The sequence below is a fragment of the Macrobrachium nipponense genome, chromosome 6, assembly GCF_015104395.2.
Source record: "Macrobrachium nipponense isolate FS-2020 chromosome 6, ASM1510439v2, whole genome shotgun sequence".
In the NCBI taxonomy this organism is placed as follows: Eukaryota; Metazoa; Arthropoda; class Malacostraca; order Decapoda; family Palaemonidae; genus Macrobrachium; species Macrobrachium nipponense.
Genome location: NC_061108.1, coordinates 83326095 through 83349673, shown reverse-complemented (window position 1 = coordinate 83349673; position 23579 = coordinate 83326095). Strand labels below are relative to the sequence as shown.

Sequence of the window (23579 nt, the reverse complement as noted above, 5' to 3'; positions counted from 1 at the left end):
TTTGTTGAGCTTGTAGAGCACACAATACAGTACCTGCTATACTGTATCTATGGCTAGTAATAATATTTTAAAATAAGTTTTGTATAAAGTAATTAAAGAGGTTAGAACAGAAACAATATGATAAAACTGTAATAAACAAAATATGATGAAATATTAAGAAATAATAGAGGGAAAACTCGTGCGCAAGTACGTACCTGTACAGCAATCAAATAAAGAATATGCAAATGCAGTAAATATAATTTTGCTTTGTCTGTTAAGATAATGTAGCAATGGTAATGTTCCACTACTATGGTTGATTATGATGACACTATATACATGTTTAAAAAATACAAATCCTGTATCTCAAGATGTAATAATGGAAAAAATCCATAAACTTACTTCAGTCAAAATTACATTTTCACGGTAAACTGGCGGTACCAAATTCTGTTTGTTTAAAGATGAGTCTTGATTTAAGAGCCTCTTTCCTATCTCTCTTGAACGCCAATATACACTCCTGAAAAATTCATATACAGAGTAACTTTTTTTATTCTAGAATTATTAAAAATAATCCATAAAAACTATTTAAGAGTATTATTCATCTGCACTGAACATGTAACATACAGGTTAACACAGAAAAAGCTTGGAATTAAGGTAATGTCTCCTAAAAAAAATGATATCAATGGATATCACTGAACTGACCCTATTCAACATACTCTTGACATTTAACTTCCATATCAAAAAAAAAATTAAAAGACACCTGACTATAAACCAAAAGATCCAGAACTGATAAAAAATTTTGACTGAGTAACTTAGAATGAATTCCACACAACTTACACATATTTGTATGCATCACAATATTTTCCTAGTTCCTCAATGGATAAGTGGGTTGAGTACTTGCCTATCTATCTGGTACCCCAAGTTCACACCCCGCTGTTGCCAATGCAGAACCAGAGGAATTTATTTCTGGTGATTAGAACTTCATTTCTCGATATAATGTAGTTCGGTTCCCCCAATAACCTGGAGGTCCCATTGCTAAGTAACCAATTGGTTCCTAGCCACATAAATCTAATCCTTCAGGCCAGCCCTAGGAGAGCTATTAATCAGCTTGGTGGTCTGGTTAAACTTAGTTATACTTAACAATACTTTCCTTTCCAAATACTACAGGCAGTCCCCAGCTTACGACAGGGGTTCTGTCTTGAGACGCGTCGTAAGCCTAAAATCGTTGTAAGCCGGAAAACTGTCAAAAATCCTAAGAAATCCTTACTTTTAATAGCTTTGGCTGTAATAACTATGTCAACTACATTTTTATTTAATTTTTCATAAAAAAAAAACAAATATTGATAATTTTGAATTTTTGGAGTCATATTTCTTCCATCAGATCGGCGTTGTAAGCGTCGTAACCCTGAAAATAATTTCTGATGAATATAATTGAAAAGCGTTGTAACCTCGTAACGTTGTAAGCTGAACCCCTCGTAAGTCAGGGACTGCCTGATATACATAAGTACACTGTAGCCAGTAATAAATATTCTCTTCAACATTCAACTTTTTCTTTACTTTTTCATTTATTCATTTTACCTCCTTTCAACCAAGCTGCTCGATGTTTAAAGTAAGTTTTCACACTTAAAAGATGAGAAAATGCCTTGTGTCAACATTATGTGTGGATGTCTAATTCATTAGTCTTCTTACAATGTTTAATATTAAAAACAATAGTATGGGATCAAGAGTGCTATGCTGCCGAGGATCTTTTGACTTTGTACATTACCAGTTCCTATGAAAAGCATCCGTCATTGATGTTCTTTCTACACTGATGTTCTTGTGTCATCAGAAATATTTTTACCATTTTGTTAATGTTTGTAACAGTAGTATGGTCCATGATAGAGATCAGAGGGTTATATCTGCATAATATGTATTAATCTTTTCACTCAATCATACTAATTCCTGTGCAACCTATTTCATGTGGAACCACATAATGAAATGATCATTCTGCTTCTCTCTCCTCTCTCCTAGAACTTGTTAAGACTGATGTTACTACAGGTTTGGTCATCAACACTATGCAAAAAGTTTCTAGGATAAAAGAAATTGGAAAAGGGCCCCAACAAAATTCACTTATTGTATATCCATTAACCACAAGACTACAAATGGAGAAATATGTGCATCCATCACACTGGCTAGAACATGACTATGTGCCATTCAGTATGGTGCCCAATGAAAGTAATTTCATTGCTTACCAAACTGGAGATCTCACTGTACTTACTTCAAGATGGTATTTCACATGGCAAATGGTATCAATGAGACATTACACCTCTTCCCTGAATGCAAGTGACCCTTAGTCAGTTTTTGCAGGTATAGGAAGAGGTAAAGGATCTAATAAACCAGTTAGCATATGACTGACAAAAAGGAAGAGATCTCCACTACACAAAACCACCCCAAACTAGGTTATTCAACAGCCCAAATGCTTACAGGTCCACCTACGAAAGGCAGGTCTCGGCATTCTCCAGAATGTAGCATGTCCACTGCCCTGTCAGAGATGGTGGAAAGAAACAAGGCAGAGCGACTCGATGACAAAGAAGTCTCTGGTCCAGAGATCAGATATTAATCTCTTGCAAAATGCCTTGCAAAAGTGGGGGACAGGGGAACTGAAAAACAGTCCAAATTACAATGCATAAACTAAGGAGCATTCAAAGGAGGTCACCAGGTGCACAAAATGCCTTTCCAACTCAACCTGTAAGGGTTCAAAGGGCAAAAAACCATCAAGCAAAGCAGAATCCAAAACATCACAAGTTGGATCCTTCACTGATCCTTTACTGAAGTAAAAGCCTTTGTGCTCTGAAAAGGAAGAACTAGCCATGCTGGCCAAATCAATTGCTTGTGGTAGGCAAAAGTGCACTAAATATGCCTGTCCCAAGCAGAGCAGCACCAATAGAAGCACTGGCTGGGTTGACCATAGGCTGCATGATAAGATGTGTACCTGGGCAACATTGCACACAAGTACATCCAAGCTTGGGATGGTCAGAAGACCATCTGCAAGCACATTCTAGGACATATCAAGATTGCTCCAGAAAACTGGACAATTTGTAGTCTGGGAAAATATACTCTTTTCCCTAAGCACTTCTAAAGAAACAAACACAAGAATAATCAGGGGTCAGTCCTGCTCTTCCAAGAACATGCAAGTAACTGGGAGCAACCAGGGTTACTAAATAGAGACTGAGAATGAGTGGACCCCTGCATTGGAGATAGTCACTAGCATACTCATACAGTCGACCCCCCCCCCCCCCGTATTTGCATTCTCGAGATTCGCGGACTCACCTATCAGCAGATTTCTATCTGGACCACATCTACCCATTACTTGCAGGATATTTGCCTATTTGTGGTATTTTTCATTGAAAAAAAGCTATTATAATATTCAGTTATAAGCATTTTTGAGGGATTCCAAGTATTCACAGATTTTAGCTATTCACAGGGGTGGGGGGCGGGTCTGGGACGCATCCCCCCTGAATACAGGTGGTTTACTGTACACTGATCCACCTGAACTACCCATAAGTGCCTACCCTGCAAATGGGTACCGAGATCACTATCACTCCCAAAGAGGACTGTTAGCATGAAGAACACTTCTAAGCCTTCTTGCAGAGGGCAGTCTTCCAGGGCTTCCTACTGCATTTCCACTGATCTGCAGATGGGGAAGACAGGAAGAAAAGGTGGTGAGGAGAAGAAATATAAGGAAGGCAAAGCAAAGCAGAACTTCAACCTATAACATGGGTCTTGTCTTCCTCTCTCATGTTTATCAAGGACAAACCAGGCACACATTATAAAAGGGACAAAATCAGAGCTGCTAAGACAGAAGCAGCAGGAAATTTCATGAGCACAGAATACTCTGTCTCTGAGGGGGAAGCCATAGCCGAAGCAATGGTATCCACAAAGAACAATGCCCATGGGGAACTTGTGTTCCAGGAAGGGTCCCAAAAATGCAGAGAGGCTACCACAATGCCTTCAGTAGCTTTTTTGTTTTTACTTCTCCTGGGGATATTTTGAAGTCAATACAACAGAAACAGGAGAGTTGGAAACTGGGTAAGAGCAATGGGGGTAGCAGGAACTGACATTGCACTAGCAACAGCATCAGCAAACAAGAAAATGCGCTAACTGCCATCTGGTCTACACATCCCTCCTCAGACAAACCAATTGGATAATGGGTAAATCCGATCAGGAGTCAAGACAAGAACAAAATGGGGGAAGGAAGGTGACAACAGTGATCTGTTACCCTATGAAGACACCAATAGTCCCTTCTTCAACTTCTCAATCTGTGCTTCTTCCACTACACAGGATTCCTCGTTGGAAGTGGTTTTTGCGCTCGGCTGCCAATCCGGTGGTCCGAAGTTCGATTTTCAGCTCAACAAACACAGAATCAGAGGAAATTATTTCTGGTAATAAAAATTCTTTTCTTGATAAAATGTGGTTTGGATCCCACTGCTGTAGGTCCCACTGCTAGATACCAATTGGTTTTTAGCCACATAAAAATATCTAATCCTTCGGATCAGCACTAGGAGAGCTGTCCATCAGCTCAGTGGTCTGGTTAAACTCAGATATACTTAACTTTCCACTATGCAGGTAACTGCGAGACATCCAGTTCATAGATGGCACACACTATTCACCTCTACAAGAAGAATAAGACTGCTGGTCAAATGATACAGAAGCACACCTGTTCAAACCTCTTGACATTTATGCTGATCATTTTTACTAATCTGAAAATTGTCAGACTCCATTCTTACAAATCAAAGCCAATACCAAAACCAAACAAGCCAAACACCAACCATTCAACCCACTAGTATTTTGAACAGCTTCACCAACAGCTATGATAAGTGAAGTGCAAGACATCTGGTTAGAAAGTTAGCCAAAGAAAAACAAAGTGGGTGGTCCCCCCCCTTCATTCACCTACTTCTTGTTAACTACCTTCTTGCAAAGCTTCAACAACCAAATAGCTTTCACTAGAGGGATATCCAACAAGAAGATGAACATTTTGTATTCTTGTAAGAACTAACTTAATTCCTCAGCAGAATTTATAATGCCTTTTATGTGCTGGTGTGCCCAGACAGGTATAAAGATTAAAAAAATATGAATGGTTGAGAGAGAGAACAGGTAAGCTACTACAACACTTGTGGTATTATGTGTTCCTAAGGGAGATGTTGACTGGCACTCTGCAATCCAGGTTTGAGGTCCAGTGTTAACAACTGAAATGACAAATTTTCTTAGGACAATTTGTATTTTTCATAGCTACAAACCTGAGGTCTTAACAATAGGATAATTTATGGCGCCTAGCTGGATCCGGTTAAAATGCAGATGAAAGCAAGGGAATCTTGTGACATCTGGCAACGCATGCGTAAATCGAGTGAAGAGTGGTCAAAGACTACACACCTACACCACCGAGTCAGTCTTTCCCAACTTAGGATGTCTTAACAAACAGAGGGGCAGCTAGAGGTGGGCAGTATATGTTAAGACCTCAGGTTTGTAGCTATGAAAAATACAAATTGTCTTAGAAAATTTGTCATTTGTTCATACGCCAACAAACCTTCGGTCTTAACAATAGGATAGACTCATACTTGGAGCGAGGTACAAGACATCCTAGACTGGCTGGGGGCCTACCCACCAGTCCAGCTCCAGAAGAAATGACTTCTGGAGAGGGACTGAAGCCCATTGAGAAGCTAGATAAATTGATATCTAATCACTTGGACCCTGAGTGACGTACAATGATATAATGGGAGAATCATTGTACAGTGGTACCTCGACATATGAAAGTCCCAGCTTACGAAAAATTCAAGTTACGAAGGCAAATACGAAAATAGTTCAGGTTACGAAAGGTTGCTGCTGTAAAGTCCCGAGATTCACACGGACCACCGATAACAATTTTAAAACTCACGCGCCGCCAACTGAGTAGACTCGCCACCATCCTCCCGCTCTCCCATTGGTTCCTCATGCTAGTCACTGCTATAAGATCCTGCGCTCCTATTGGTCAGCATCTCTCCCATTGTGCTCTACGTAAAGGCGTCCTTCGCCCACTGCTTCACACCAGTGTTTGTGTACAGATGCGAAATTCGTTCGTTCACATATACGATTTTGTTTATTAACATAAATTCGTGTTAGTGATTTCGTTGTACTACTTTATTGTGTTGTGTGAGAACTTTAGTACATATACGTACTATATAACTTAACTATGTACAGTATACGTAGTCATGGGTCCCAAGTAAGTTGCTGAAGTTCACGGATAGAAGAGGATGCTTTCTATGGAGACAAAGATGTAGCTAATTAAAAAGTATGAAGCTTGCATGCGGTTGAGTGTGATCGCTAAGGAATACGGACGAAATCCGTCGATGATAGGCACCATCCTTAAGCAGAAGGAAGCCATCAAAGAAGCTACACCTTCCAAGGGCGTGACTATTTGTCCAACAAGAGGAGCCACGCGCACGACGAGATGGAGAGGCTGCTTCTTGTCTGGATAAAAGACAAAGAAATCACTGGCGATACAATAACCGAGACGGCAATCTGCCACAAGGCCAGCGCTATTTACGGCGATTTGATTGCCCAGGCCAAAGACGACGGAGGAGAAGGGACATAGACGCTAAGCCCATACTTCAAGGCTTCTCATGGGTGGTTTGAAAAATTATGGAAATGGACTGGCATCCATTCGGTGGTGCGGCATGGGGAGGTGGCCAGCTCGGACATGAAAGCGGCTGAAGCCTTTATTAAGACGTTCGACGAGATGACGATCAACAAAGGCTACAGTTCTCAGCAAGTCTTCAACTGTGATGAGACTGGCCTTTTTTGAAAAAAAATGCCTCATCGGACGTACATCACAGAGGAAGAGAAGAAGCTACCCAGGCATAAGCCTATGAAAGACAGGCTTATGCTCGCACTTTGTTCGAACGCCAGTGGGGACTGCAAGGTGAAGCCCCTACTTGTGTATCATTCGGAGACTCCTCCAGTCTTCAAGGCCCACAAAGTGCTAAAGGAGAAGCTTCCAGTGATGTGGAGGGCTAATGCGAAAGCCTAAGTAACGAGACTTTTGTTCACCGAGTGGGTAAAACTGTCTTTCGGCCCGACAGTGAATCCTAACACCACCCCTCTCCTCCAGCCCATGGACCAGCAAGTGATATCGAACTTCAAGAAGCTGTATACGAAACATCTTTTTAAGAGATGTTTCCACATCACTGATACCACACACCTCACCTTGCGTCAATTTTGGAAGGAGCATTTCGATATCGTAATATGCCATCCGACTCATTGATCAAGCTTGGCAGGTGGTTTCGAGGTGAACCTTGAATTCCTCGTGGAGGAAACTCTGGCCTGATGCCGTATCCGCCCGAGACTTCAAGGGATTTGACGTGGGCGAAGCTGGTGCAGATTCAGAAACAGTTGACCATCCTGAAACTGTTTTGCAACCAGATCTTGACGAGATCGTTGCACTCGGCAAGTCCATGGGGCTGGTCGTCGACGAGGACGACATCAATGACTTTCTCGAGGAGCACCACGAGGAGCTTACGACGGATGACCTGAAGGAGTTGGAGGCCATGCAACATAACGTCGTTCAAGAAGAGTTCTCTAGCAGCGGCGAGGAGGAGGAGGACGACCCTATGCTAGTGGCAGAAATTAAGGATGCTCTAGCTGCTTTTCATAAGGTGCAATTATTTGTAGAAAAGAGACACCCCGGAAAGGCTTACACAGGTCGTATGCTTCTGCAGTTCGATGACGTTTGCCCGACTCGTTTCAGGAACATTGTCAAAAGCAGGCAGAAGCAATCTTCCTTGGATAGTTATTTTTTAAGGAAGCCTTTAGTAGGAGTAAGCAAACAGAAAGATCCAAGTGATACTATGAAAAATCAAAGTAGAAAGTGGTGAAGAAATTGAAATTTTTTATTAAAAAAAAAAAATGTAAAAATCAAAAAAAAGAAAAGAAAAATTTATTTTAAGTTTTTTGTAAAGTTAAGTGTTACGGTTTTGTGCCACTTGTTAATGTGTTTCGTAAAGTTTAGTCTTAATGTTTCCTGACATTTTTTAATCTGTTTCGTTAAGTTAAGTGTATGTACGAACAAGTTTTCTGCCGTTTGTCCTCCTCCTTTGTCGCCACTTTCGGAGATAGCCTCACTCCAAAGGTAAGGTTCCACATTTTACATACGTGCGTACAGTATTTCTTGTATACCATGTACACTAATACACTTTATTTACAGGTACTATGTAGTACATATTAGTAGTACGTATTAAGTTAGGTATTGAATGATCCAAATTGTATTTCATTGTTTATTGGTCAATTTAGATTTGTTATAAAATTTACTGGGGTGTTTTTGTAGGGCTTGAACCGCATTTTACATGTAAATTGCCTAATTCAATTCAAGATACGAAAAGCTCAGGTTATGAAGGCCACCTCGGAACGGAATAATTTCGTATCCTGAGGTACCACTGTACAGGAAACCAAGCATTAATTTTGACTGTCCAATAGCAAACCAATACACCAGGGTTTGTTACTACTCCCAACTCCTCCTTGCCAAGGAGTGGAGCATATGCTACCGAATAACTCCTCCTTGCCAAGGAGTGGAGCATATGCTACCGAATACGTAGAGGGTTTGATATTTGTATATTAAGCAACCACACTATCAGTATGACTACCTTACTCACCTGTATCAAACCAGTCCAGCGAATGACGTGTCTATTCCTTAGCCCACCTGAAGGAAGAAGGCCAGGTACAAGAGAAAGAAGGAGACCAGCAAACTCACTCATTCTCTCATCCACACAATCATCTAAGATAAGATACAAAAGCGCTCTGTTAAGGGCAACTATGAGTTAAGGTGGCCTCACACTAGGCCTTTTTTCTTCAGCAGTGAGCTGTTGTTGCCGAAAATAGAAAACCGGGAGCTATTAGCTCAAGATTTTGGCTTCCTGACTGGACGGGAAGCAGCAAGCATGAACCGCGAGCGACCACGTAGTGCAAACAAACAAGATGGCTGCTGCTGATAGGACGTACTCTCAGACCTTTGGCTTCTCTTCTCCTGAGCCACTCTCGAACCAACAAACGTTTTTTGTTAATCTTGCATTCACGTAAGATTCCGAGAAAACACATTTTCTGGGCTCAGCTCGTGTCGGCCTATGAAATATCCTTAAGATCATTATTTCTAGGTAAAATTAATCTAAAATTACCAGAGAAAAACAAAATTAAGAAAATGTCAGTAAACTGACTCGCTCACTCTATAAAAGAAGTGTCGGTATGGGAATATAGGCGAGTGGGATCACTACCACGAGTCATTCACCACTTAAACCTTCCAACATAAAATCCCCACCAGAGAGAGCTGATACTAAAGGGTGATGCGGCCGCTACTACTACTACTACCGACGCCACGGACAGCAGCGCCCCTAGCGGTCATCCTTAATCATTAGCTTCTCAGCGCTAGAGTGCATTTTTCCTCTTGTGTTGTTTTCCCGGATTTATTTCAACCATTACGATGGAACGTGCTGCTATTGCTTCGGCTAAGTTAAGTGCCTCATAAGTAGTATTTTCTAGTATTTTAGTCTTCCAGGGACCAGTATTTTCCTTTTTATAGGTCATATACGGTCTCCCGGTTGACTCGTGGCGGCCGTGTGCCGCCTCGTGTTAAGATTTCCCGGTCTCCCATACTGGGACATCTTATGATTATGGGCTTTTTATATTTACGTTCATCGTTTTATTACATCGTTTTTATAGCTAGGACACAACCCCTTTACCATTTTCTCTTAGTTTGGTATTTAGGGCTATACCGTGTTTCTGGCCCAGCATCCCAGCTCTTGCTCTTCATCGGCTACCGCTGGCTCCGAGTAGTCAACTGTTCTTCGGAACAGCTTGCCTCCTCCTGGGCTTCTTTCTCTTTTACTAAAAGTGTCTTTTCCTCCTTTACGATGTATTATCAGTGTTATTTAGGGTGTTAGGCTAGCCTAGGTGCTTGTGCCATGTGTTGGTACAGTCTGGTTCACGTGGCCCCTCTGTGGTTGTGTTGCTATCGCGGCTTAGGCCACCTGCGATCACGTGTCCCTTAGCACCTTACCCTTCCCCTTCCCTCCCTACCAGGTATAGGGAGGGGTCTGGTGGATCTCCTTGGTTGCCATGACAACCACAGTAGCCTACCTCCCTCTCTCTCTGAGGAGGCCTGGAGCTCCATACCAGCTGGGGTTTAGGGCGACCACTTGTCTCGGGTACCGGGTTACCGAGCGGGTAGTAGTAGCGACGGGGGGGGGGGGCCCCACCCCCTCTCTCTCTCTCCCGCCGTGTTTACGCCGGGACCCCCCACCTATTGCCTCAGTCCCACCCTTCCCCTACCTTAACGGACGGAGCCTCCGCTGAAGCCGGGGGCCCCTTCGGTTATAGGTCCGTCTGGCTCCGCCAGGGGGCGGGGTGGACAATTACTAGTGGTCTGTTGCTTGCCTACTATATCCTGTTTTCCGCTACCGGAGGAGAGCTCGCTCCTTACCCAGGCACTCTTCTAGTAGACGGAAAATTTTATACTTCGTTATATACGGATATACCCTTAATATTACGGTGAATTTTAGTTTTATTTTATTTTATGTACTATCTCCGTCGTTCTCCGTCGTGGTTTCATGGCTCCTCACCACTCCTGGTTGGAATCTTTTTCCTGTCTCCGGCGTAGCCTTAGACCAACTCCAACCGCCTAGTTACCACACGTATTACGGCGGGGCTCTGGTTTAATCTAACTTACATGCTCCGGCATGCAGCGGAGTATTTGTTAGGCTGTAAGTGTGCACCTGATACTCATGTATCTCTCCACTTACAGGCTACCAACTGCCAGGTCCCAGGTTGCAACGCGACGTTGTACGACCCCTGCGCCCATGAAGAGTGTAGGACCCACGCCTTGTGTGCCACCACCCACAACGGACTGATCGTTTGGCACCCGGAGGCTTGCACCATCTGCTACGACCTCGTTAGTCAGCTTTTGGGTGGGGTAAGTCTACTCCTGGACTTTTCTTGGTCTTATCACCTACTAACACTTAGTTTTAAGCTTCTTTAAACCCTATCTCCGCCGCTAGAAGCTTCATATCGCCTTCTCTTTCAGGCTGCCGCCGTGAAGGAAGTCGCCATGGCAACCCAGAAGGCTTTGGTGGGCGGCTTCGGGAAGAACGCCGCCAAGGGCTAGCCTTATATACTTGATAAGAAGCTGGCCGTCCAGATCTTCCCCGGTGGCAAGTCGACCGGTTACGTGGATCCCATCTCGGCAGCCCCACTCATAGCCTCTATTCAGCAGGAGGTGCAGCAGGCGTTCGGGTCCGTCTCTACGCAGGAGCCGGTCCCAGATGTGGCCAACCTGGACCTGAATATTGAGCCTATGGCAGTAGGGGCAGAGGATTTGTTGGTTGAGGTAGGTGTGTCGGGCGCCCAAGGTCTTTCCTTGGGTGCTCCTGGATCTTCTTCCCCTGTCCCTTCTTCCTCTCATTCAAGGCTTCACGGGATCTGAGATCCTCCGCTCGCTCTCCCGCTCTCTCTGTACCCCCGAAGGTGAAGGGACAGAGAGAACAGAAGACACTGCATAAGACGACTTCTAAGAAGTCGTCGTCTTCTTCAGCTAGGAAGTCTACGACTTCCTACGCTGACGCGGTGAAAGCAAAGCCTAGCTCTTCCTATTCTAAGAGCTCTAGAAGCAAGGCTTCTAAGGAGAAGGCTCGCGCTCCGGCCGAGCCAACGCCTTCTCCGGCATCTACCGGATCTACTCCAGTAACTCCTGTTGGGGTGGCGGGACCGAGCTCCTTTGATCCCACCACTTTTTCAGCAGTTGTGATGCAACAAGTGGGAGAGATGGTTGGCTCTCTTGGCTCTAAGTTTGAACAGATGTTTGCACAGCTGTCAAACACCATTAACCAGTCTGGCCAGTCTATTCAAGATCTCTCTAACCGAGCTAGAGAGCACGACGACCACTTTGCTGGTCTTAACCAGGTACTGGTATTTTACAGTTACCTCCTTACGAATCCCTACCAGCCTTCTCCATGGATAACCCATGGAGAGTGGCCGCTTATGCCCCCTTCAAGGACGGCATGATTTCTATCCCGGAGTGTGGAACTCGAAGGATTGAGGACTTCGAGTTCTATCCTCCCGGACTGACTCAGCCTTTCATTGGGTATGCTAGGCTGACCGTCGCTGCTCTCACTAGAGAGGATAAGATCTCCCGAGAGACTGTGCTGTATAGTAGGGATCATGCACAGCGGGAATGGGTTCACTGCCTGGAGGATTGGGAATGTACCAACACCAAACTCCAAGCATTCAAGAGTCCATTTACTATCTTCGCTACGGAGGAGGAGGCTTCTCTTCCGTTCGCTACCAAGGTAGTTGAAGAGACTCTTCAGGCAGTCCTCAAGGACGAGCCCATGCCACAGTTGAGGGAAGCGGAATCTACATCTCCGCTCTTCCCGGCCTTTGGAGAATTGTGGGAGAACTTACCTGCCACGTTCTCAGTAGGTAAGCTTAAGCCAGACTGCGCAATGGATCAGTTTGGCGAGAAGCTTCCAAGAATGCCTGATACCCTTATTCAGGCAGAGTTTGATGCCCGTACAAGATTTGGGAGGTCTCTTAACTCCCTGATCATTACGGAAATGGCTGCCCTGTCTTACGCCACAGAACCATTATTCAAGATTCTGGCTAAATCCCAGCTTCAGACAGTCCAAGCCGATGCTTTTGACTTCTTCCTAGCTAGAAGGAACTGCCGAAAGCATGTCTTGCAGGAGGCAACTATCAGGCATGAGCCTAATACTCTTAGCTTCCAGCATGTGGGGTGCGGACCTCTTCCCAGAGGCCTCTGTGAATGAGGTGCACCACGAGGCTGCTAGGCTTAACCAGAGCCTTAGAGCCAGATGGGGCATCTCTTCCAAGAGGAAACAAGAGACCGCCCCTGCTGCTGGTAAGAAGCTAAAGAAGACAGGAAGAAGGTTCCAGCCTTACCAGAAGCAACAGCAGCAACAGCAATTTGTTCAGGCCGTCCCAGTTACACAACAGGGACAGCCGTCAATCTCGAAGCAGACACAGCCCATTCTCCTGTTGTCTCCCCAAAGTCAACCTTCCACCTCTTATGCAGTCTCGCCGGCCTTCAATTCAATGTATGAAAGCCAGGCCTACCCAACCTTTAATAGGTTCTCTAGGGGTAGCAGGGCGAGGGGCCACTTTCGCAAACGTGGCACAGGAAGAACTGCAAGAGGTAAGCACTTCAGAGGAGGGCGCAGAGGTCAACCCGCTCAACAACAGTGAGGCTCCCCAGGTAGGAGGGAGGCTGTTCCTCTTCCGTCACAGGTGGGGGTTCAGCAAATGGGCACAGAGCATCGTGTCCAAAGGATTGGGTTGGAGTTGGATCAAAGATCCTCCTCCAATCAAATCATTCTATCAAGAACCATCAAAGGAATTGACAGATTATGCGGAGGAACTCCTTCAGAAAGGAGCTATTGCGAGAGTCAAGCATCTAAAATTTCAAGGTCGCTTATTCAGCGTGCCAAAGAAAGGCTCAACAAAAAGAAGGGTAATCTTAGACTTGTCAAAGCTAAACTCTTTCATTCGTTGCGACAAGTTCAAAATGCTCACCATCTCGCAGGTACAGACCTTACTTCCCCGTGGGGCCGTCACAACCTCCATCGATCTTACAGACGCATACTATCATATCCCTATAGCCAGACACTTCCGTCCATTCCTAGGCTTCAAACTAGGAAATCAGACGTTCTCATTCAAAGTGATGCCCTTCGGTCTGAATGTAGCCCCCAGGGTATTCACGAAAATAGCAGAAGTGGTAGTTCAACAGTTGAGAACTCAAGGGATAATGGTAGCAGCATACCTCGACGATTGGTTGATCTGGGCACCAACGGTCGAGGAATGTCTCAAAGCCACGAAGAAGGTAGTTCAATTTCTGGAACATCTGGGGTTCCAGATAAACAAAACGAAATCCAGACTCACTCCGGAGTCTCGTTTTCAGTGGCTAGGAATCCAATGTGATTTGTCTTCCCACAATCTGTCAATTCCAGTGGTCAAAAGAAAAGAAATAACCAAGTCTGTGAAACAATTTCTCAAATGCAAACAAACATCAAGGAGAAACCAGGAAAGAATCCTAGTTCTCTTCAGTTTGCCTCAGTGACAGACATCCTCCTGAAAGCAAGGCTGAAAGATATAAATCGAGTTTGGCGATCGAGAGCAAACGTCAAATCTCGAGACAAGTTGTCAGTAATTCCACAGATCCTTCGCAATCAGCTCCGTCATGGACAAAAGTGAAGAATCTTGCCCAAATTAGTACCCCTTCAATATCCCCTTCCAGTGTTAACCATTCACACGGATGCCTCCCTGTCCGGATGGGGGGGATATTCTCATTCAAACAAAAAAGTTCAGGGGACTTGGTCAGTTCAGTTCCGCCAGCTTCACATAAACGTCCTGGAAGCAATGGCAGTATTTCTTACCCTGAAGAGACTCCTTCCCCCGAAGAAGTCTCATCTAAGACTAGTTTTTGGACAGTGCAGTGGTAGTACATTGCATCAACAGAGGAGGGTCCAAATCCAAACACGTGAATCATGTCATGATAGCCATCTTTGCGCTAGCAGACAAACACAGATGGCATCTGTCCGCCACTCACCTGGCGGGGGTAAGAAATGTGATAGCAGACGCTTTGTCCCGGTCAGTCCCTCTGGAATCAGAATGGTCCCTAGACGACAGGTCATTCCAGTGGATATGCCGGAGAGTCCCGGGCTTACAAGTAGATCTCTTCGCCTCACAAGCGAACCACAAGCTCCCTTGCTATGTGGCCCCCAACCTGGACCCTCTGGCTTATGCCACGGACGCCCTGCGTTAGATTGGAATCAATGGAGGAAAATCTATATATTTCCTCCAGTGAATCTTCTTCTGAAAGTCTTGAGCAAGCTGAGGACTTTCAAGGGACTAGTAGCTCTGATTGCTCCAGACTGGCCAAAAAGCAACTGTATCTGCTGCTTCTGGAATTGGGGTCTCCGACCTCAACGGATTCCCAAATCCCAAGTTGTCGCAATCAGTACAAATGAGGACTGTTCGCTTCCTCAGGAATTCTCCAGACCCTAACTTTATGGACTTCATGAAGTTTGCGGCTAAAAAAGATGCTAATATTGATCCACAAAACATCCTCTCTCTAGAATCAGACAAAAGAGAGTCAACTATTAGGCAATATGACTCAGCGGTTAAAAAATTAGCATCCTTCCTGAATGAATCAAACACTACAACCATGACAGTTAATTTAGCTATATCCTTTTTCAGGTCCTTGTTTGAAAAAGGTTTAGCAGCTAGCACTATCACTACTAATAAATCGGCTTTGAAGAAAATCTTTCAGTTGGGTTTCCAGATAGACCTAACAGAATCTTACTTTACGTCTATTCCCAAAGCCTGTGCTAGACTCAGACCTTCTCAAAGGCCTACTGCAGTTTCATGGTTCTTAAATGATGTCCTCAGATACTGACAACTCGTCTTGTACATTCATTATGCTCCTTAGAAAGACGTTATTTTTGTTAAGCCTGGCTTCAGGAGCCAGAATTTCAGAACTGTCGGCTCTATCCAGAGATGCGGGTCATGTGGAATTTCTCCCCTCAGGAGAAGTTCTACTTTCCCCGGATCGTAGCTTTTTAGCAAAAAATGAGGATCCTCTTGCAAGGTGGGCTCCTTGGAAGGTCATCCCACTCCCGCAAGATCCTTCTCTCTGCCCAATATTAACTTTAAGAGCCTTTCTATCTCGTACATCCTCTAGATCCTCAGGTTCTCTCTTTATGAGAGAAAAAGGTGGCACTTTATCAATGAAAGCAATCAGACAACAGATCCTTTACTTCATTAAACAAGCCAACCCTGACTCATTCCCAAAAGCACATGACATCAGAGGAGTAGCCACCTCAATTAATTACTTCCAACATATGAACTTTGAGATCTTAAAAAGATACTGGATGGAAATCACCGACAGTTTTTAAACGTCATTACCTGAAGTCCTTGGAATCTTTAAAATTTTCTGCAGTAGCAGCGGGAAACATTGTTTCTCCTGATACTGCATAGTATTTGTAGTATAGATCCAGGTCTCCTTTCTACCTACCTCGTCCAACATGCCTCACCCTATTGCCATGCTACTCGGAATACTCTAGCCTTAGCCGCTAGAATCATATTGGTGGATTGTCCCTTATTTTTTTGCTAGGGACATCCACGTTATGTACATATAATGTACTTCAGTGTTTCTACCCTTATTTTTATGCTAGGGTAGAACACAATGAGTTTGTATATTTTGTAAATATCTTAATTAAGTGAATCACTCTTTATTGTTTTTGCCATTACACTATTATGTATTACTATGTCTAATATAAGTTAATTTTAAGTACTTTATATTGATTGCTTTCTTTATCATGCCATTGTTTAGGATAAGTTAGCTTTAAGTACTTTGTTTGTATACTGTAATGTCCCTGATTCACTTATATTATATATCTCTTTTTTACTATTGGGTTTCATTTGTCCTTATTCCCATCTTGTCTGTTTCTCTGGTACTATTTCATAGGCCGACACGAGCTGAGCCCAGAAAAGGGATTTTGACGTAGGAAAAATCTATTTCTGGGTGATTGGCTCGTGTCGCCCTATGAAACCCACCCTGTTTTCTTTTACCCACCCTACAGGACAAGATGTTCATAGATTAAGGATGACCGCTAGGGGCGCTGCTGTCCGTGGCGTCGGTAGTAGTAGTAGTAGCAGCCGCATCACCCTTTAGTATCAGCTCTCTCTGGTGGGGATTTTATGTTGGAAGGTCTAAATGGTGAATGACTCGTGGTAGTGATCCCACTCGCCTATATTCCCATACCGACACTTCTTTTATAGAGTGAGCGAGTCAGTTTACTGACATTTTCTTAATTTTGTTTTTCTCTGGTAATTTTAGATTAATTTTACCTAGAAATAATGATCTTAAGGATATTTCATAGGGCGACACGAGCCAATCACCCAGAAATAGATTTTTCCTACGTCAAAATCCCTTACTGCAGCACATCTTGCAACAGTCCCAACAATTTCTGGGCGCCACGATGAGATCAGCTGATCAGCTTTGTTTACTTTTCCTACTGCTCCTCGAAACCATGAGGTCCTAGTGTGACGATACAACACTTCTGCTCGCATGGATCGGCTGGATGCTGGCCAAAACCGCGAGCAAGAAATGACAAGTGTGATACCAGCTTTACACAACCTGTTGGGTAGCCACCACAGGACCCAGGGAAAACGTGTCCGTAGATCTGTGGGCAACATCCTTAAGATAGAAAGAGGTGAACGTGGACTGGCGTAATCAAGTACCAGCGCTCAGCACTATGTACAGCCAAGTTCTTTTTGAAAGCCAGAGAGGGACCAATACCCCTAACGTCATGCGCTCTAGCCTGCACAGACGTGGTGGCAGAATCATCAAGAGCCAAGTATGCCTGTCTGATGGCTTCCTGTGCTAACAGCAAGTCTGCGGCAGCCTGGTCTAAGGTGCCGAGTCCTTTTAAGATAGCAACGCAGGGCCCAGACAGGGCACAACAAAAGCTCTTGAGCATCACCACCCACAAAGTCATTCAGTGATGGAATGGAAAGTGAAGTGAACCTGTCATTGTGCACAGAGGGATTTTGGGTCTTGGCCACAAATTCTGGGACAAACTCGAAGGACACCGACCCCCAACCCCTGGTGTGCTTCACATCATAGCTCAGACCGTGGAGCTCTCCTACCCTCTAGGAAGATGCAAAGGCCAGAAGGAAAACTGTCTTGAGCATCAAGTTCCTGTCAGATGAGTGCCGCAGTGGTTCATATGGACTCTTAGTGAAGCTCTTGAGAACCAAGGAAACATCCCACAACGGAGGCTTGAGCTCCCTTGGAGAACTCGACTACTCAAAACCCCTTAACTAGCAAGGAAAGTTCCCAGGAAAAGATGTCGATACCTTAAAGGCGTAACACCAAACTCAGGGCCACCCTGTAGCCTCTAATGGCAGAAACGGACAAACGTTTCTCATCGCTGAGGTAGGTTAAAAAATCTGCTAATCGCTGAATAGAGGTTTGTGAGTGGAGAAAAACCCTGTTTACAACACCAATCACAGTAGATTGCCCATTTGCCTTTGTAAACCACAGAGGTCGACCTTCTGAGACTGCTGGACATATGCCCTGCAGTTCTCTGAGAAAAGCCTCTCGCTCGGAGGAGATACTTGATAACCTCCAACAACCAAGAAGAGAGAGGGATTCTACTGACTGGTGGAACCTTTCCACATGTGGCTGACACAGGAGATGCCGCCAAGGGGGAATTTCCCTCAAAACCTCTGACAACAATGACAGCAGATCTGGAAACCATTCCGCCTGAGGCCACAGAAGGGCTACCAAAGTCATCCTGATACCCGTGAACTCATTAGCCTGTTCAGAACTTGACGGATTAAACAAAACAAGAGAGAAGGCATACACCTCATGGTTGTTCAAGGGATGTTGGAATGTGTCCTCCACTAACACTAAAGGATCTAGAACCACTGAACAGAATATCTCCAGCTTCCTGTTGAAGCGAGTCACAAAAAGGTCCAGCATGGGTCTCCCCCAAACCTGGAAGAGTTTGTCTGCTACCACTTGATGAAGGGACCACTCTGTGCCTAGGATCTGATCCTGATGACTGAGTTTGTCTGCGACCACATTCCGTTTGTCTGGGATATACCTGGCTGAGAGCTCTACCGAACTGCTGATTGCCCACTGGTGAACCTCTATGGTCAAGGCGTGAAGTTGATGAGAAACCAGGCCTCCCTCCTTGTTTGCATAGGCTACCACCATGGTGTTGTCAAACATGAGAACGACAGAATGACCCTCTACCTTCTCCTGAAACTCCTTCAGAACCAGGAAGGCTGCCTTCTACTCCAAGAAGTTGATATGTTGCCGTTTGTCCTCCAAACTCCAAACGCCTGATGCAGTGAGACCCCCTAAATGAGCACCCCAACCTGCGAGGGAGGTGTCTGAGAACAGAAGGAAGTGAGGTGGAAGAGAACGCAGAGGGACACCCTTCAAAAGATTTCGGTCATCCAACCACCAACGAAGGTCTTCTCTCACTTCCAGAGACAGAGAAACCTTTAACAAGGGCGAGTCCCCTGTCAGAGACCAGAATTCTCCCAGTCTCCATTGCAGAGACCAAAGATGAAGATGCCCATGAGGGACCAGCTTCTTCAGGGGAGACAAAACTCCCAGAAAACCTGCCACTGATGAGCTGACTGATGTGGTTCCGACAGGAAGTCGCACACCACCACTCACAACTTCTCCAATCTCTGATCCAACGGAAAAACTTTTGCAACTGTCGTATCAATGACCATGCCCAGGTAGAGAATCCTTTGACTGGGTACAAGGTTGGACTTTTCCTGGTTGACTACAATGCCCAGTTCCAGACAGAACCGAAGTAAGACAATCCCTGTCCTGCAGCAGCTTTTACCTGGAAACTGCCAAGACCAACCAATCTTCAAGGTACCTCAGCAAACGGATCCCCTGAGCATCGGCCCAACTTGACACTAGAAGATCCCAACGCCTTGGGCACCAAGATGATGTGACTGTAAAACCCCGGAGATGGACGCACCACTTCCTCTATCGCATCCTTGTCCCCACTTCCTCTATCGCATCCTTGTCCAGCATCTTCTGCACTTCTTCCCAAAGAGCCAAGAACTTCAGAGAATCTGGAGGATATGCCTTCCTGAGCTGCAACTTGTCTGACAGAGGAGGAGAGAAGTCGAATGGCAGTAGGTACCCCACCCGAAGGACATCTACCACCCACTTCACCCTATAACTCTGCCACTTGGCACAATGGCCTGCCAGGCAAACCCCCCATCCGTGGCGCAGGAGAGGGAGAGGCGCCTAACCTACCGACGGTCCCCTTTACCTCTGCCCCCTTGGCCCCTTCTTAGCTTAAAAGAATGAGAGCGAAAGGGACGTTGGCCCTCTGACCTAGCCGAATTGAATGGGAAGGCCCTGCTGAAATTGAAATCTTCGACGGCCTACCAGACGACTATCTTCTTGACTGCTGCTGGACAGGGGGAGGAGGAGGAGCTGGACATCTCCGACTTAGACCCGGCCTGGTGCATGTCTCTCTTTGGTGTCAGCCCAGCGCCGGTCTATCGCATTTTCCAGCTCGGTCCGAGGAAACAAAAATTGGGACTCCAACAGATCCCCGTTTCTCAATGCCAGCAAGGACTGTGTCAACTGATCTCTCCATCCTAGATAAAGCCGCATCTCTTCTAATCAGGAGAAGGTTAGCCCATAAATTAACACTGAGGTGGGCCATATACGAAAATGCCTTGCCTCCAGACTGCAACAGACTGGCAAGCGAGGATACACTCACCAACCCTTCTGGGGACCTGTCAGAAGCTACCTTAACAATGACCATAGACCAGAGGTCCAGCCAAGAAACCGTCTGCAACATGGAGGCTGCCATAGATCCCAACGCTGAGGCACCCTGTGGAGACAAGGACGGAACCACCGACCTCACCTGCTCCAAAGTCAATACCGGCTTCAGGCGAATGACGTCCAGGTTAAGATGACAAGACATAAAAAACACAGTCTGTAGCATATTACTTCCTTTGTCTTGTGAGAGGCGGGGGTAGTAGCTTGGCAGAGCCCCTAGAGCGAAGCGAACCGTCTCAGTCTAAAACAGAGGCGTTAACCTTATGCACGACCGACTGGACGTGCCCCAACAAGGGAAGCTGAAAAGATGATTTGGGATCCTGCATAGCTCCCAGCAAAGCTTCCAAGCAGGAAGGAGTGTAAGATAACCGAGCCTGAGTCCTACTTTCCAAATTGTTGAACCCAGGAATGAGATCGCTAACTTCTGAAAAGGAAGACAAAAACTCTTGTGTCTCCCTCCCTCCTGCTCCAGCAACAGAGACCGACGACGAGAAGGATGTGCAGGCTCCTCTAACGCACCTTCCTCATTAAAATTAATGAAAGGATCAGCTGCCAAACAGCCCGAAACACCAACTAACCTGTCTGGGCTGGGTCCATGCACCAGCTCCCACGACGAACTAACTACAACACTAGGAATATCACTACGCACTCCTCCAACAGATGACTCTTTAACATGTCAGCAAACGGTCACGGGCGTGGCAGACGTACAAATGTGAGTTGGAGAGGAATCCCAAACACTTGAGATCGAAGGAGAATCCCCCAGAGTCGAACTCCTGGAAGCAACGGGGAGAGAGGCAGGCAAACATACCTGCTGCACCAACTCCGCGCTCACCACCACGACCTCTTGACAGGCGCCTCGAGATCCTTACGGCGACGAATAGGCCCTGGAGAAGTAGGAGCGCTTGGATCATGTGCACGGACAGGGGAGGTTGCAACACGCTAGCAATGTGCACGGGTGTGGGAGGTTGCAGAAGACGATGCAGAGGACGAAGCAGTCACTGCAGATTGCACAAGGGAAGATACACTAACACTCTCCGAAACACCAACACTCTCGAGAACATGGCCGAGTTGTTCCTCCCTCGTAGGCGAAGAAAGAGCAAAGTCCTTAGCCTTCCAACGCTTGATACGCTGACGTGGCGTAGAGGGGGAAGGAGAGGAAGACAGCACTGGTTCCTTACGCGATCTCTTTGCAGGAGGCAGGGACGATGCAACACGTTTCCTTCCAGTCCTCCCAGCCGACAAGGCAGCCAACTTATCATCTCCAAAACAGAGTCCAACCTCTTAAGAACCACCTGGCATAAAGCCTCAGACGGATCAGCAAGAGAAGGCTCCGATGACATGGAAGGGAGATTCAGCGAACTCGCCAACAGAGATGACGTCACGGCTGAGAGAGGCAGTGCAGAGGAGACGACTGGGAGTGATGTCAGCTATGGAAGTGATGTCACGAGTGGTGATGACGTCACGGCTTCCCCTCGGTCTGAAGGGGAAGCAGACGCCACTGGCAGAGGAATGCAAAATGACAATTTGTCGAAAATTGCATTTTTCCTAACTATACAAACCTGAGGGCCTCTACAATAGGAGGGTAACTAGCGGCAGCTGGGATGGTCGTAAGCTTCGAACAAGGGAGTTCGGTAGTTAACTGCTTGTCCGACAGTGCGTGCACAGCGCGACTGGGCGGTGAAGAATCACTTTTGCTTTAGGCCCAGGAAAAAACGCAGAGTGAGGGGTGGCATGAGGTGGGACTATATGTAAAGGACCTCAGGTTTGTATAGTTAGGAAAAATGCAATTTTCGACAAATTGTCATTTGTTCCGATACGAAATACAAACCATTGGTCCTTTACAATAGGAAGACTCACTTCTTGGTGGGAGGAATCTGAGTCTAAAGAACAGACTGGTGTTCGTCCAACCTTGGATTCCCTCCCTGGTCGTAAGAGCAGAGGGAGGGATCCTAGCCTCTGCCCAATTGATCGGGGTATGTACCGCAGGATCAATGGTCAGACCTCTGGACACAAGTAATAAGAGGGAGGCAAGCGTACCTCTTAAAAATGATATTTTAATGATAAGATGAATTTTGTTCATACTTACCTGGCAGATATATATATAGCTGATATATATATAGCTGTATTCTCCGTAGTCCGACAGAATTTCAAAACTTACGACACACGCAGTGGGAGGCCAGGTGGTTAGTACCCATTCCCGCCGCTGGGAGGTGGGTATCACGAACCATTCCCATTTTCTATTCAGATTTTCTAGTGCCACTGTCTCCTGAGGGGAGGTGGGTGGGCACTATGAATATATATATCTGCCAGGTAAGTATGAACAAAATTTATCTTATCATTAAAAAGGGATTTTGACGTAGGAAAAATCTATTTCTGGGCGAGGAAGCCGTGTCGCCCAGTGAAATATGTCTGCTTTAGCACTATTTCTAGTAAAATATTGCTATAATACCAGAGAACTGCTAAATTGGACATGTCAGAAGCTTCTGACTCGCTCACCTATATAAAAGGTGTCTGTATAAAACTGGGGCGAGTGTTAAACACTACCACAGCAACCCCTCCAATTAGCCTTTTCCTCATCAAAAGACCCTAAATACGGGGAGCCGACCCATAGGTCACACCTAGCTACCCCGTTGAAGGCGTCTGTGACGTCATACTTATCGATAGCAATGAAGCTTGGTGCACTGCAAGGGGGGGGGGGGGGGGGGGGGGGAACCAGGGGGGGATCATTTACTGGGCGACACGGCTTCCTCGCCCAGAAATAGATTTTTCCTACGTCAAAATCCCTTTTCTGGGCTCAGCCGTGTCGCTCCCGTGAAATTGTACCAGAGAAACACCAAGCTACATCACCCTGAAACGAAATAGAATATTAAATTGTATAAATTAACACCATACACCAAGTCAAATAACAAAGAAATGTGCTGCGGTAGGTAGAATGTTAATAATGCTGGCATAATGGAAAATATTCATATGACACAAGGACAGTACTATATTGATGTTGTAGCAGGAGACACTGACCTCCCTACAGCTATTGCATGATATTTAAGATCCTCCAAAGACTTAAGGTAATGCTTTGGAAAACCCAGTGCGACTTCCAACCAGTATACTTCTTCAGATCATCAAAGTTCATATATTTGAAGAAATTTACAGAAGTTGTTATAGACCGAATACCACTCGCTTTGGGAAAGGACCCTGGGCTGAC

General features: G+C 45.5%; 1 protein-coding gene across 1 annotated transcript in view; it reads right to left on the bottom strand.

The window, feature by feature from the left end:
- Positions 1 to 23579, bottom strand: part of LOC135216683 (sphingomyelin phosphodiesterase 5-like) — a 382932-nt gene that overhangs the window by 190840 nt on the left and 168513 nt on the right. Inside the window, exon 4 of the mRNA XM_064252090.1 lies at positions 379 to 493. Coding sequence (XP_064108160.1) covers positions 379 to 493 — 115 coding nt within the window. The remainder of the gene's footprint in view (positions 1 to 378; positions 494 to 23579) is intronic.